Source organism: Vigna umbellata, chromosome 7, assembly GCF_029865625.1.
Source record: "Vigna umbellata cultivar VRB3 chromosome 7, Vumbellata_1.0, whole genome shotgun sequence".
NCBI classification, from domain to species: domain Eukaryota; kingdom Viridiplantae; phylum Streptophyta; class Magnoliopsida; order Fabales; family Fabaceae; genus Vigna; species Vigna umbellata.
The window spans coordinates 44,288,682-44,305,213 of record NC_142171.1 but is presented as its reverse complement, the minus strand read 5'-3'; the positions used below and the strand labels follow the sequence as shown (position 1 = coordinate 44,305,213).

The window sequence follows — 16,532 nt, the reverse complement described above, 5'->3', positions numbered from 1 at the left end:
TCTGAATTTTTGAAATTGCAAGAAAGCTCCTCAGGTGACCACCCTTGACCAGATTCAAACAGCATTGACCACTTTTGACTAGAGAAAGGACGCGCCAATGAGTGCTCGCCACGTGTCCGCTCCCTTTCCACCCAAAATTAGGGTTCTACAGATTGGTTTTCTGTTTGCAGGTTTGGGGTTGGAGATGACAGCCTGTGCTCCGGGGAGATTGGCATGCGAGGAAGATGTTGGTGGCCGTGGAAGATTCTCACAACGAGGGTGGTTTGTATCTGCGGCGTGGTGGCGCGATGATAGCTGCTATGGGAGATGCGTGTTGACGGTCTGATGCGTGGAGGCTTCTCTCGATGGTTGGGGCGATGAAGAAGAGGGAGTCACGGTCAGGAAAGGGCTCGCATTACTAGAAGAGCGAGATGGTGCGACTGTGTTTTGCGAGTTGAGAAGATGAACGGTGGTGATGGTTGATGGTGGCTGTCCGTCGAGAAAGGAAGACGATTTGGTGGTGGCGGCATGGAGGAAGTAGCGCGGCTAGGTCTCGCAATTGACGAAGGAGGACTCGCGTCGATGGTGGGGTTTTGCGGTGGTGGCTCGAAGGTTGACGACGGCCTGGGTTTGGTGACGGCACGGCGGAAAGGATGGTGACGCGATGGAGAGGCAGTGTGACGACGGTTGTGCGTGTCCTAGGGTTTGGAGATTTGGGAATTAGGGTTTCTGGGAAGATGATGATGGTGATGTGACAATATGTGGTTGGTTAAATCTGTGTGGGGAGGATTTGGACACGTGGCATGATCTGGTGGAGTTTGGCTTAGGAGGGGTATGGGTAGGGAAATTTAGGAGGTGTATAGAGTTACTGTTTGGCTTAGTATTGTGCCTGGTTAAGAGAAGAGGGTGTATGTAGGGATTTTAGGAGGTGCAAAGGTAAAGTTTGTCTGCTTGGCCCATTTGTATATTATTTTCCAAACAAAATCTGATTTTGGGCCTTGAATTGCCATTTGGACCAATAAAACTTATATTCTCAACTGCACAAATAAACGTAAGAATTTCCAAAGAATAATTTATGCAACTAAAAATCACTTTTTAAGTCCATTTTTATTCCCAAACCCAATATATCCAATCATAACAAATCCTCTTTAAATCACTCATTCAAGCACATGAATTCATCAAAAATTTAAATTTTAAAGCATAAATGTGGGCATAAATATGCACTAATCACACCTACGCTTGCTTGTTATCTTGTTTCTTACAATAGCTTTGTTCTTTCTCGTTCTTCCACTATCATTTTGTGATTTTTGTAGTATAAATCAATACTAAATACATTGTGTGTTTAGTTAGGTAATTGAAATGAAAAAAATGATGACATTTATGTTGCAAAATTATCAGGATCAATTGCCTTCAAAGTTTGCCCAATTTCAACTCTCGATATTAATTGCTAAATTTATTTGTATAATTTTAAAAAATATATATAACTGACTAACTATTATGTTATATTATAGGTATCTGATTAAGGAAGCATGTCGAACGAAGATGAAGAAAATTAGACATATTTTTCTTTAATTTGTAGTATTGAACACTGTTATTGAACATCTTTCTATTTAGTTTTTATGTATGAACAATTAATTATATAAACACTGTTAACATCTTTCTATTTAGTCTCCCAGTAATTATTTCTAACAGTAACACCCCAAAGCTATATACGTCTACTTTCTCTGTTAACTGACCGTGTGCTAGGTACTCTGGAGCCATATAACCTCTGCAGGTCCACAAAAAATTAAAAAATTTGAATAGCACTAAAGGACCTACACTGGCTCTAGCTTTCTAACAAAATTTAGTCTGATGCTCGTATTGTTGACAAAAAAATGTTCTATTGGTAGAAAATACTTACAAAGTTCCAGCAATAGTTGTGCTAATGTGGCTCTTGTCATCTTCAAAGGACCTAGCCAAACCAAAATCAGCAATTTTAGCGTGAAGCTTTGCATCCAATAAGATGTTGTTGGCTTTTATATCTCTATGGATTATTCTAATATTGGAGTTCTCATGCAGGTAAACCAATCCTTCAGCTGTCCCGATGAATAGGGAGAACTTATTAAAACCTCCATCAGCCAATATGTTTAGCTTTATGGAAGAATAAACAAACCCCTACTTTGTTCCTTCTTTAGTTAAACCTTCCACCAAGCAAAAAGTGTTATATATATAACCCATGCACGAAGTACCAACATAACATAAGAAAGGTTAAAGTATGAATATGAAGCTTCACGAATGGTCACGGTCAGGGTATAAAGAGTTAGTTCTCATATACTCTGAAGGATCCAAAAGTAGCATTTTGGGTTTGAGGTACGACCAAAATAGGGTGTTGTTGGACTTAAGGCAGAGCTTAAAGGCCCTTTTAAATGCTTGAATTTGGAGAAAAAAAGTAGAATCTGAGCCTGCACCTACTCTGGAGAAGATGAAGAAAGAGCCAACAAAAGAAGCTGAGATAAAGTTTAGGTCTGAGATGAATATGAGATTGGGACTATGATATATATATATATATATACACAAACACATGAGTAATAAGCACATTCTACTATTTCCGGTGGTTTTGGAGGAAATTCTCCAAATAGGGGCAGTTTTGTGCAACCCTGGTTCTTTTCAGCGATATTGGATGAAACCCGGATTATTTCTCACGGTTTTTAAAAACCCCGGGTAATTGCGGCGTTTTTGGATGAAACCTTTTGGCAGTTTTTACAAAACTCTGGGTAATTGTGACGGTTTTTCAAAAATTACCAGTAATATTTAACGATACTGCTTTTTCCCGCACTTTTATAACTGCGGAAAACGCATTTTTCAGGAATTAAAATCGTTGGTAATACTAAAAATAACCTCTGAAAAAGTATGTATTTTTGTAGTGATATACAGTACAAATAGATTTTTTTAGTCAATAGGAAAAGCTTAGTGGCATATTATTTTAATACAACAAATTTTTTAATTATCAATGAAAAATTTAGTAGTTATCAATGAAAAATTTTGTAATTATCAAGAAATAAATTTTCTAAACATATAAATTGCTTGTTTGATAACTAACCAAATCATTGAATTTAACGTCAAAATGTTTTTTTACGAGAGTGTAAAAAAAGGATGCAAATGTCTTTCTATTACATATGCTATTTTACTTAAGAAATTCATTCTTTGAATTATCTACATTTTTTAATTATATTATACATGCATACCATTAGACTTTGTTCTAAAAATTATACTTTAAAAGGTGTATATTCACAATTGTTTATTGACAATGATATAATGAAAATACTTCTTTATTTTATATAGGGTTAAATATGTTTTTCGTCCCTTAAGTATCATACGATTTTGGTTTTAGTCCCTATTCGAAACTTTGACTGTTTTTAATCCTTATAGTTTTGAAACTAGTACTATTAGTCTTTAAAATTGGACGGCGTTAACTTTTGTTTGATATGGCGAACGACGAGGCCACATCTATGCCAGCTGTCGTGCCACGTTGATTGTATCATTTTCAAGTTAACCTAACTTTGTCATCTACGGTGACCCAAAAGCTTCCCGTCTCTGTCCGCGACCCAGAAGCTTCCCGTCTCTGCCCCCCTCGCCCTCCACGCCCTCCAGCACCGTGGTCAGGAAGGCACCGACATCGTCACCGTGGCCAGTATAAAGTTTCTATATTTCGGATTTTGGGTCTCTCTTGCGTCAATCGTAATGGCTTCTTTGCAATACTTGGATTAGTTTAGATTTGGCGTCCAGGGTGACGATTTGGCGTCCAGTTTTATGGTTTTAGTTATTTAGAATAAGGTTTTATATCGCTGCGAGAATGGAGAAGACGAAGATGCTCTGATGCACGATGATTAGAGGTGCGATGTTGATGCTTCTCGCGCGATGGTGGGACGAACTCGACGGAGGTCGAGCCATGACAGCGGTGCGACGCGCCACCACACGATTTAAGCTTTGGAGCTATCACGGCCAGCGCAGATCGAAGAAAGGGGTGTTGCGATGAAGATGACGATTCAGATTAACGGTGAAGACGCGAGGGACGCGACAATTCACGGCGGTGCGGTGTGGCTGAGGAAGTGGAGACAAGGTCGCGATTGTGTTGCAGTGGTGCGATTTACATCAGTGCCAAGGTTTCTTGATTTGGGGATAATGGTTTCTGTCTTTGGATGCAGGTTAATGATGTGAGGATGAGACGAGAATGACTGACGGTTGATGATGATGCATTCGAAGAAGAGATCCGAAGAGGCCTGAGTTGATACCTAGCTTGATGGAGGATGTGGAATCATGGAGGATGGATTCGGATCTACATGGTGTTGTAGAAGCTGACAATAATAGAATAAATCGGAGAGTGGTGAGTTGATGGGAACTAATCCAAATCGTCTATGGTGGGAAAGATGGGAACTTTTTTCACAAGGATTAGTTTAGATTTGGCATCCAGTTTTATGGTTTTAGTTATTTAGATTTCGAGTGGTGAGTTTATGCCTACCAAGAGGTTGTCGTGGACGACGACGATGCTGGCGCATTCCTGGCCACGGTGCTGCTGGAGGGCGTGGAGAGCGAGGGGGCAGAGACGGGAAGCTTCTGATTCGCCGTAGATGACGAAGTTAGGTTCAACTTGAAAAATGAAACAATCAACGTGGCACGACAACTGGCATATGACGTGGCTTCGTCGTTAGCCATATCAAACAAAAGTTAACACCGTCCAATTTTAAGGACTAATAGTACTAGTTTCAAAACTATAAAGATTAAAAACAATCAAAGTTTCGAATAGAGACTAAAACCAAAATCGTGTGATACTTAAAGGACGAAAAACATGTTTAACCCTTTTATTTATATATATATATATATATATATAATGTAGAAAAAAGATGTAAATGTTAAGTCTCTCTATTACATATTGTAATAATGATTTAAATAAGTTAAAAATATCTTATATATATTATAAGGAGTAGAAGTGTAGTACGTTACATCCTACTTTTTCCTTACACTCATATAACAACTTTGAATACGGTCAATTTAATTACTTTTACATCGTTTAATTACAGTTATCTCCCCAATTGTATATACATTTTTCTATATTTAAATTTTGTAAATGAAAGATGATTATCAGAATAAAAAATTCTCTGAAAAAACAATGAGTTAAGTTAAATTTTATATTAGTATGGACATTTTATTTCATTCACCAGTCTTTTTTTTTTTTTGTTTTTTAATCCACGCATCCTAAATTTTTATATTACAATATCTTTTTAAAAAATTATTTGATTAAATTATATATACCACCTTTATATAAAAAAATAGTTTTATGTTTATTAGAAAGTTACTTAACACGATTTATTTTTTCAAATGTAATTTTTTCCCTAAGTCACATCCTTCATTATAGCTTGGTATCATGGATTAAGAAAACATTGAAAATATAATCCTATTTAAATGAATAAGTGTTTTAGAAATTATATGATTAAATAGGATAAAATTGGTCATTTTTTTAATTTAAATCAATTATATATAACAATTGTTTTGTTTTGTAAATGTTAAGATTTTATTATTGAATTTCATATTTAATTTTTTAAAATATTTGGTCTGTTATCCATACATTTAACAGTATTTATGATGGATTGACAAAATAAGGGAAAATCACCAATTTTATTTTTGAAGTATTGTTTTCTCTCTTAATTTGTATTTAAAAGAAAAAGAAAAAACTTAAATAGTAGAAATTTAAAATCATATTAAGTTAAAGTTCCTAGACGTTTATAATTATATAAATCATTTTAAATAATTTTATCATTTTAGAGAGTATTTAATATTTAAGAAGAATTGTTTTAGACAATATTTATTATTTATTCTAAAATTAAAAATGTGTTTAAAAGTTATGAAATATATAATTTAAACTGCTATCCCGTAAATAGTTTTCGTATTCATCCATCAGTACATGGTAAATTCGTAGGTTTTCTTCTAAGTTAGAAAGAAAAGAAGAAATACCATAATTAAACTTCAACGGTCGCTTAATTCAAAACTTTCCAACGGTCACCAAAAGTCAAATTTGAAGACACATTCCCACCATTTTCACTACGGTTAGAAGCACTCTGAAACTTTCTTTTTGCCACGAGCCAGCTCTTCTCTCTCTAGAAATTCCTTCTTGATTGCCAAGACTCCATCTTTCACATGGATCCGATTCAATCGAACGATATTCAGGAATACCCAGAAACCCTAATCTCAGAGCCCAGCGATTCTCTAATGCAAGATGCCAACGGGTCCGTGTTCGATTCGATGGTTTGCGACTCTACCTCAAGGCTCATCGCAACTGGGTTTACCAAAAAAACAGGTTAGAATATCTCAAATTCAGAAGTTGGGTTTTGTGGTTTTCAGGACTGAGACAAGAAATGAAAAAGATATACTAGAAAAGGTTCCGCTTTCTTTATAAGTTGAAATTTAGTGATTCTAACTTTTCCTCTTCCTGATTACGCTCAAGCAACCCTTTCAGCCGCATTTCAAACTCGTTCGGTTAATTTTCTTCAGTTATATAACTGTTTTGATGGCAATTATATTTTGAAGTGTTAATTGAGGCTTTAGAATTTTGGATAAGGGTTTGGTGAATTGTAATTGTGATTAGCTCGGAAGTGTAGTTCAAATATGATTGCTCGGGTAATTTTGATAAACCTTTTGAATTTTCTGTGAAGTTTACGAACAATGCAAAGGACTGTGTTTTGAGTATCGAGAGAAGAGTCTTATGTTTTTTTAATTGGGGCTTTAGAATTTTGGATGAGGGTTAGGTGAATTGTAATTGTGGTTTGCTCGGAAGTGTAGTTCTAATATGAATACACGGTTAATTTTGACAAAAACCTTTTGAATTTTCAGTGAAGTTTATGGGAAAATGCAAAGGACTGTGTTTTAAGTATAGAGAGAAGAGTCAAGGTTTATGTTTGTTTGTTTGTTTTTAATTGGGGCTTTAGAATTTTGGATGTGGGTTAGGTGAATTGTAATTGTGGGTAGCTCGGAAGCGTGGTTCTAAATTATTATACGGGTAATTTTGACAAAACTTTTTGAATTTTCTGTGAAGTTTATGGAACAATGCAAAGGACTGTGTTCAGTATCGATAGAAGAGTTAAGGTTTATGCTTTTGTAGATCGAATGTGTAATTTTAATATTATGTCGTTTTGAAGCAGAAGAGGAATGTTTCATGTTTGTAAATGCTGGAGGGGATGCTTTTAGTGAAGCAGCTGGTGGAATAACGTTCCTGGGCGACACCTATTTTGATGGTGGCAACGTTATGCGGACCAACGAGCGAATAGTGGAGGGTGGAGACTACCCATTTATCTATCAATCAGCTCGGTTGGGAAGCTTTTGTTATAGGTTTGAAAATATTCCTCCTGGGGAATATGTTGTTGATCTTCATTTTGTGGAGATCATTAACATAAATGGGCCAAAAGGGATGAGGGTGTTCAATGTATACATCCAAGATGAAAAGGCAAGCTTTTCTGGACAAGCTAGAATGCTTCATTTAGATTTGACAAATCTGTACAAGTAAAGGCTTCAACTTTTTTTTTATCAAATAAAATGGCAGGTTCTGTCTGAATTGGACATCTACGCAATTGTTGGAGCCAATAAGCCTCTACAGTTGGTTGATTCAAGTGTATCTGTTAAGGATGATGGGGTGATTCTAATAAGATTTGAAGGTATATCTGGAAGCCCAGTCGTAAGTGGAATTTGCATTAGGAGAGCAACGAAGGCCTCAGGTACTGTATTTATGTTTAGGGTATTTCTGTTTACTATGTTTGAATGATTAACCGTTGGTGTATATGTTACTCAGCAATTTCTGTCTTTTCTAATTTTTTCAATCAGTTCAACAAGTGACAAGTGATCACATTGAATGTAGCCACTGTGCTGCCCATATTGAAATTCCTTCATCACAGGTTAGAGGTGCAACCTAGTTGATAAAAGTGGCAGTTTGAAGTGCAAAGTATCACTGACTTACAACATATTGCTTTTCCTGCTTTTCATCGGAGTGTTTCAGATGAAACTTATGCAGGCAAAGTCTATCGCAAAGTATGAGAGTAAGATAAAGGAGCTCACAATGCAATGTGATCTTAAGGCAAAAGAATGCTATGAGGCATGGATGTCGTTAACTGTGACAAATGAGCAATTGGAGACAGTCCAGATGGAACTTGACAAAGTGACAATTAAGTCACATACTACTGGTAAGTTTGCAGGGTTTTCCATTCGATGGCACGGAAATTAGAGTCTCAAAAAAATCTTAACTCTAACTCGTTTATGAGATTTTACATGGTCATAGTTTGTAAAAGGTTTCTAATTTTATTGCCAATTTCATCGTCAGATCAAACTGTGGAGAAACAAGCTGAAAGCCTGAGGAATATTTCTAATATGTATGAGCTTGATAAGAAGAAATGGGCAGATGCAATTTGCAGTTTACAAGAAAGGATAAAGGTAAATGATGGAAACTCAGGAAGAATTTATGTTCAAAGTTATTATCAATATTAATTTTGTATGATTCTCATAATTATATGTTACGCTAAATTTTTTTTGCAGTTGATGAAAAGTGATTATTTAAAACTTTCCTTTGAAGCGCATGAATGTGTTGATTCGATTCCTGAATTAAATAAGATGGTTTTTGCAGTTCAGGAATTGGGTATGTTTTAGTTTATATTATGTGGTTTCCATTTTTCTTAAGGGAGAGTTGCACTTTTGAAATAGTATGTATCACTTCTAGGACTAAAATTTTCTTTCTGCAGTCAAACAGTGTGAAGATCTAAAAGTGAAGTACAACGAAGAGATGACAAAGAGAAAGAAACTCTTCAACGAAGTTCAAGAGGCTAAAGGTATGTTCTCATGCCATGTTTGGATTCTGTTCTGATCTAAAGAGAAGTAAGTCAAAGGCTCTAATCCAATTCTGTTATGGTTCATAGGGAACATTCGGGTTTTCTGCCGATGCCGTCCATTGAATAAGGCTGAAATCTCAGCTGGATACAATACGGTTGTGGATTTTGATGCAGCAAAGGATGGATCCCTTGGAATTTTGACAAGTGGCTCCGTCAAAAAATCATTCAGATTTGACAGAGTTTATACACCAAAAGATGATCAAGGTATCCGAAAAGTGTAGTGTAACACAGTTACTGATTTGAATTTCATTGCTCTAAATTCTTATTATCTAACATGATTGGAGTTTTTCTAAACGACAGTGTTTTCTTTGTTTTAACAGTTGATGTTTTTGCTGATGCATCATCAATGGTAATCTCTGTACTAGATGGCTACAATGTTTGCATCTTTGCTTACGGGCAAACCGGAACAGGGAAAACCTTCACCATGGAAGGAACACAGCAGAACAGAGGAGTAAATTACAGGACTCTTGAGCACTTGTTTAAAGTTAGTAAGGAAAGGAGTGAAACTTTTTCATATGACATATCTGTTAGTGTTCTTGAGGTTTACAACGAACAAATCAGAGACTTATTGGCTAGTGGGCAAACATCAAAAAGGTAAATTTGGTAAGCTTGTCATTTGTACCATCTGTGAGGTAGTTTGAATATATGAGTTTTCAAGAAGGCTAAAATATGCAATATCTAGTCTAAGCAGGAAACTGAAGTAGCTAGAATGACTTATCTTGAAATGGTTATCAGATTGGAGATAAAACAAGCTTCTGAAGGATTTCATCATGTTCCTGGTGTAGTAGAAGCCAAAATTGATAGCATAAATGAAGTGTGGAGTGTATTGCAGACCGGAAATAATGCTAGAGCAGTTGGAAGTAACAACGTTAATGAGCATAGCAGTCGATCTCATTGGTACCAAGATCTTGTAGTTCTTTTGTTACGCTATTGGTTTTTTTTTCCCCCTATAACCTCTGCATCAATATGACTTCTTTTTTTGTGTATTCCAGCATGCTATGTATAACAGTAAAGGCTAAAAACTTGTTGAATGGAGACTGTACCAAGAGCAAGCTTTGGCTCGTGGATTTGGCAGGTAGTGAGAGACTTGCAAAGACTGATGCTCAAGGGGAACGACTTAAGGAAGCACAAAATATTAATCGATCTCTTTCTGCTCTTGGAGATGTAATATCTGCTTTGGCAGCTAAAAGTAGTCACATTCCATATAGGTATATTTTCATCCCTTTTCTCCTTTCCCATCTTAATATGTAAATATAAGTTTCGGTGATGCTATTTCCTTCTGGTGGTTTTAGGAACTCTAAACTAACACATTTACTTCAAGACTCACTAGGTACGTCAGTCACTTTAACTTCATATTTCTTGTGAGCGTTTTAAGGGCAAGAAAGATGCTGTTTCTGAGAAATTGGTAGTAACATTCCTTGATTGTTTGTTGTAAAACATTGCAGGAGGTGACTCCAAAACTCTGATGTTTGTACAAATAAGTCCATCAGACCAGGACGTAGGTGAGACCCTGAGCTCGCTTAATTTTGCAACTAGAGTGAGGGGTGTTGAGTTAGGCCCTGTTAAGAGGCAAATTGATACAAGTGAACTTCAAAAGTTGAAAGCAATGGTAGGCTTGCTCATCCTCACTGGAACACACTAAAATTTATTTCTCTTTCACCAAGTTCTATAATTTGTTAATGTTTTACTTTTACACTTTGGCATATTAGCTCGAAAAAGCACGGAGTGATTGCAGAATTAAAGATGATTCTATGCGAAAACTTGAGGAAAATTTGCAAAGCTTGGAGAGTAAGGCCAAAGGCAAGGACCAGATTTACAAAAATTTACAAGAAAAGATTAAAGAACTTGAAGGACAGATTGAGTTGAAGAAAGCCATGCAAAGTGAATCAGAGAAACAAGTCTCTCAATTATCTGACAAATTGAAAGGGAAAGAAGAAACCTGCAGTTCTCTCCAACAAAAGGTTGCTTGATGTTGTTAGACATTGCAATTTGACTTTTTTGTTGCTCATCTACACATTGTTTTAGCAAGGGATCTCCTACTTTCGAATGAAGCTGACACCAACATTCATATCGATGAGCAGTAACTCGGCTTCATAAACATACCACACAAACAGTGTGCTTTGTTCGAATGTGTTATTAAATAAAATTAAATGTTTGGTTTTTCTGTCGCTTCATTTCTAACAAGGCATTTGTCTCTACTGAAGGTGAGAGAGCTAGAGAAAAGGATGAAAGAACAACTGCAGTCAGAGTCAGCAAGTTTTCAACAGAAGGTTCGTCCGTTATTTTTTCTTGGCATTAACATGCGTTATATTGATAAAAAGGTTTTAACATTCTTTTTCGTCTCAATCGCTGAATCGGTTTTATTTGTAAGCGCAGGTTTGGGATCTAGAGAAAAGGCTGAAAGATCAGATGCAAGAGTCTGACTCTGAATCTGCCATTTTGAAAGATAAGGTTGCCAATAACTAGAATTGTTTGTACAATGAGATTTTCTGCGTACTATGATAATGAATATTTCATGAACCCTCCTTTGATGTTGCTTCATTCATATTATTCAGATAAAGGAGCTTGAGAGGAAACTGAAAGAGCAGGAGAAGAGCTCAATGTCCATGCTTCATCAACAGGTACTAATCTCAAAATGCTGTTTAATCAGACTCATTTAAGACAATGTATATACTAATTAATACTTGTTTTACAAATAGCTTTAGAAATGTTCTTTTCATCATTTCTCTCTGTTCATTTTCTTGTTCATTTTCATCATTCCCTTGACCACCGTACCTGACAGATGAAGCAACTAGAGGACAGATACAGAGAGCGAGAGCAACAGTGGCAACAAACACAAAGTTATGTGGATGCAGTAAGGGCCACACCAGATATAGGTAAAAGCTTCATGAATGAAGAATGCTCAAGCGAGATTGAGGCCGGCATTTTAAGGTGTTCAGACTCAGTAAACCGCCAGGCAAGCCAAGGTTCTTCTTTGTTCAAAGGGAGTGATTCTACTAATAATAAGATAAGAAGCAGAACAAGAGAGTTCAGAAGCAATGATGAAAACAACTTTGTCATGTCTTCATTGCACGATAGAAGAGTCATAAGGAAATCTGATCCACCCAAAATAATGAGGAGTGTAAGGCCAACACCAAGACCAGCCACTGCTAATCAAGCTCCAGTTTCTCACAAGAGAACTAGTACAAGCAGAGATCAGGTTCAAGGAATAAGAGAGAGGGAAAGTAAGAAGAAAATTTGGTCAAGATAGTAGATCAGATCAAACTTTCAAAAGGGGCTGCTCGCTCCTGATCATATTGAAATACTGTGTGTATTTTTATTTTTATCATATAGAATTCATATATTTGTGCTGCAAATCCAGTTTTCTGTTTAGGATACAATGTAGGAAATCATTGCTATAATATTTTAACCCAAATGAATTTATTCGTGGAAAGTTACACTCATTCTTTTCTTTAAATTACAATTATTTTTAAGGGTTAATAGACACTTCACTTGTACATTTTCTTTATAACACATATTTCTTCTCTACGTGTGACTAGAATGTTGGAATTCTTTTCCAATTGGTTGTTTCCAATTTTTTAATGAAAATTTTCATTACTCTGAGAGTGACTTGTGGGATATGTGTTTGCTTGATAATAAGATATCAAAATGGATTTAAACTCGTGACATAAGTTTAGTACAATTCAAGTTTGGTAAAGTTTGAAAAAATTTAATTTTATTAAATATAGGTTAAACTGAATCTAATTTAATTAATCTATGGGTTAAACACAAGACAGTGACCACCTCACCACATATAGAATTTAATAATTTAAAAAATAAAAGTTTCATCCATTAGCGAGGGTCTCACTCACCTCTCTCTGAATTTTTTTAAAATTAATTTTCTCTTAAGAAGGGCATAATCCTATCTTTATATATTTTTTAAAATTAGTTTTAGATCTGTGAAGATATAACCCTCTTAATCTATTTTATTTTTAAAATAATTCTCTACTTTAGAAATTAAGATAAACATTAATTTTCTCTTACCGTGGGTTTTGACCCCTTTTATATTATTTTTTGGGTTAGTTTTACCTCTATATATTATTCTTTAAAAATGATATTCTACGTTAGCAATTTTTTTTAGTTTTTTTAAATTAAATACTTTTAAATGGATATTTACTAAATGGATATTTACTATAAGATATAACAATTTAAAAAACAAATCATCCATTACCAAAATATAATCATTTAAGTACATATTTATGTCCTTATTTTAGTTTTAATATTAAATTTTAAATTAAATTTTTGTGTTTAAAAGATTAATTTAAATATAATTTATAATAGAGTTTTGTGAAATAAAAATGTTTTAAAAAATATTTTTAGTTGTATAAATTATTTTTAGATATTTTAGCGTTTGTTTATATAATTGAAATTAAGTTAAAATCGTTTAAGGTTTGAAAATAAATTAATAAAAATTACAAAACACTTTCAGAATAAAGTCGAAATCAATAATTTTTGAAAAAAATTGTCTTACAACCCTTATATTACTTATACACTGACATTTTTCAAATGAATCACATAATCTACACACTTTTATTTTTCTATTTTTGTCCCTTCTTTTCACTCTTAAAATTAGTTTAACCAAATCATGCCATGTGGCAGTCTTCATTTTAAACATCTATTCAACCACATGCATGTGACAACATCCTATCACACAAAAACCAAATCAATTAAATGCTGCCATGTCATTATCTTCAACCTAGCATCTCCTTTCACCATCCAACAGAACCAGTTTCACCTTTAGCAACCTTGCCGGACAGCGATGCAACAAGCCAACCTCCATGCATCAACATCGTCAGCCTCACCAGAACGCAACCCACCACCACAAACCAAATCTACGAGCCTGCAATGAGAAATGAAACGAATGCAAAGCGACCTCCATTCCAACAAAACCCCAAATGGAAGAAGCCATTGCACCACCATAGAAGCGAAGCGACCACCGTTAACCACCACGAGCAGTCCATGTAGCCACGCTGAACACAATGCACAACCACCCAACAATAGAAACCCTATTGTAGGAAGATAAAATTCCACATGGTAACCCCTCATTGGACAATCAAAGAGTCAAACAGTCAACTGAAAATACTGAAAACTAATCAAACAAGAGGGGCTAAAGTATAAATATTGATATTTATTGGATTTTTTTTGTAATTTTAGATCGTGTGAATGCAAGGACTGAATTGGAAATTAGGAAAAATTTAAATGTTGATAATTTATTTGATATTTTATAAAATAATTAATTTAATTATATATGAAATCATCAATAGAATATACTCCCAAATGTTTTTAAAAATTGATTAAATAGGTTAATTATTGAGAAGATATTTACGTTACTACAAGAGATTTCATCAATAGAAAATTTAAAATCTAAGGCTAATCAAATTCTATACAAAAAGACTTATGAAAAGTATAAATAAAGCATTAACAATTCTGATTTTTTTTTTCAATTGTCATCCACCACATCTTTTACCTTCTCTGTAGCTTTCTTATTTTTTCTTTTATTTATTATGCATTTCAACCCTCCATGGAGAACTATAAGCTTTTATGGTAGTTATACTATAATTTCATTATGTATTGTTAGATTATATTAAAATAATGTCTTTGTTTTCTTAGTGTTATTTTGGTTTTCATTTATCTATGCTTTTATCTCTTGAATGATGTAAAAATTGTTACATATAGCGAGGTGTTTTCATTTTATGCATGTTGATCATATGAGTATGTTGATTTTTAATTTTAATTGAAAATATACTTTTGATTAAAGCTAGAAGTTTATATGATTAAACACGTTTTTGGTACCAATTCAGGATGTACTTTGATTAATTATAAAAAGTTTAACAAGAACTAATTAATAATGTATTATAATTAATTAAATTTTTAGTTCTTAAAACAAGCTAAAAGAATAGACATGATTAATTATAATAGAATTTAATTCAAAATGTATTTCGGTTGAATTTATTATATCAGTAATCTAAAAGGTTATTATTTTTTAATTGATAATCTACTTTCACTAATAGTGAAAACTGCAAAGAATTAATTAAAAATTTACTTTAATTAATTTGAAATAAAAAACAGTAATCAATTGAACCAATCATATGTTGAATCTATTTTGAAAAAAAAAACCTATTTTACTTAAATTGTTTTAAATTATTTTATTAATTTGTTTGTTGTTATCAAAATCACATTTATATATATTTTTCAATCAATCTTAAATATTAATTTTATTAGGTTAAATTTTTACTTTTATCTTTTATTATTTGTTTTTTGTTTTATTAAACTTATAAGATTTTATAAGTTAGAAAATCAATTTTCCGTATTTATTGGGATATGACTTAACTTAATCTTATCTAGTTGTTAACTGACCTGCCAATATTAAAATTACAAATAGTGATATTTTGATAACATCAAGCACTACTTATCACTCTCTAGTTTTTAAAATGGGTTAAATATGTTTTTAGTCCCTAAACTATTGGTCGTTTCTGGTTTTCGTCCCTCTTCCAAAGTAAGGTACAATTTGGTCCTCAATCTTTAAAAAACATTCGTTTTAGTCGAAAAAACGAACGTTTTGAGGACTAAAACGAGGACCAAAAACAAAATTTTGAGGACTAAAACGAATGTTTTTTTAAAGAATGAGGACCAAATTGTACCTTACTTTGGAAGAGGGACGAAAACCAGAAACGACCAATAGTTTAGGGACTAAAAACATATTTAACCCTTTTAAAATTAACTTTAATTTAGCGAGGACCTCTCTTTATATTAACTTTAAAAATTAATTTTAGCTTAACAAGGGTCTAGTCCTCTCTATTTATTATTATTTCTTAAAATGATTTTCTACTTTAGAAATTAATTTTTTCTTAATTAGTGAAGACTTTGAACTCTCTTTATATTATTTTTTAAAATTGGCTTAGCGAGGGCTTAACCCTCTCTAAATATTATTTTTTAAAATGATTTTAACAAACTCTTTTATTGTTTTTAAAAATTTGCTTGTTTTATTAAACCTGTGACTATGCACGGTTAATGTTTGTTTATGTGTTTTCTTTTTTATATATAAATATACATTATATTAAAAGAAACTTAGAGGTGGAGCAAATAAATAATAATATTTTAAAGTTCTTAATTAAATTTTGAATAGAACTAACTTGAATAATTATTTACAAGTTCAGAAAGTAATTAGAAATCATAAAAGAATAAAAATGGTATAGAAAAAAAAATTAAAAAAATAAATTGATTATTGAGGGATATGTGATAACAAAATGGGTAAAAGAGTAAATTATCAATATAAAATGACTAAAAAACCAACAATAGAGATATTTGTGAGCAAAGTAAACATGGGTAAGAAGGTAAAATTCCTAATATATTCTTTTATTATATTATAATAGATTTTAAATTTGCATTTACGCAAAAGTTGTGTTTGTTTATGTGTTTTTAAATACTACTAAATATATATTACATTGAAAGTGATTTTGAGGTTCAGAACAAAAATATTAATATTTTTAAGTTTATAATTAAGTTTTCAATAAAATCTAACGCAAATTGATTTAGAAAGTTAATGATAAAGGAATTTATCTTGATATAATAAAAGAAGAGCGTGAGAATGAGTCATTGCAATTCAAATGA

The 16,532-nt window shown here is 33.3% G+C and overlaps 1 protein-coding gene across 1 annotated transcript; it reads left to right on the top strand.

The window, feature by feature from the left end:
- Positions 1-6,047: 6,047 nt before the first annotated feature.
- On the top strand, positions 6,048-12,325 carry LOC148196123 (kinesin-like protein KIN-14R). Its single transcript, XM_088095499.1, has 19 exons — positions 6,048-6,310; positions 7,152-7,453; positions 7,550-7,721; positions 7,828-7,898; positions 8,000-8,183; positions 8,321-8,430; positions 8,533-8,632; positions 8,736-8,822; positions 8,910-9,086; positions 9,203-9,476; positions 9,618-9,779; positions 9,875-10,090; positions 10,175-10,212; positions 10,328-10,491; positions 10,592-10,843; positions 11,087-11,152; positions 11,259-11,333; positions 11,438-11,503; positions 11,665-12,325. The coding sequence occupies exons 1-19, from the start codon at positions 6,151-6,153 to the stop codon at positions 12,130-12,132; spliced, it is 3,144 nt and encodes a 1,047-aa protein (XP_087951625.1). The 5' UTR covers positions 6,048-6,150; the 3' UTR covers positions 12,133-12,325.
- The last annotated feature ends 4,207 nt before the right edge of the window (positions 12,326-16,532 follow it).

Excerpts from the sequence above, each read along its gene's own strand:
- LOC148196123 (XM_088095499.1), top strand. The coding sequence starts at position 6,151 with ATGGATCCGATTCAATCGAACGATATTCAGGAATACCCAGAAACCCTA. Across the intron at positions 9,477-9,617 it reads AGTGGGCAAACATCAAAAAG|ATTGGAGATAAAACAAGCTT; the intron begins GTAAATTTGGTA and ends AATGGTTATCAG. Across the intron at positions 11,504-11,664 it reads TGTCCATGCTTCATCAACAG|ATGAAGCAACTAGAGGACAG; the intron begins GTACTAATCTCA and ends CGTACCTGACAG.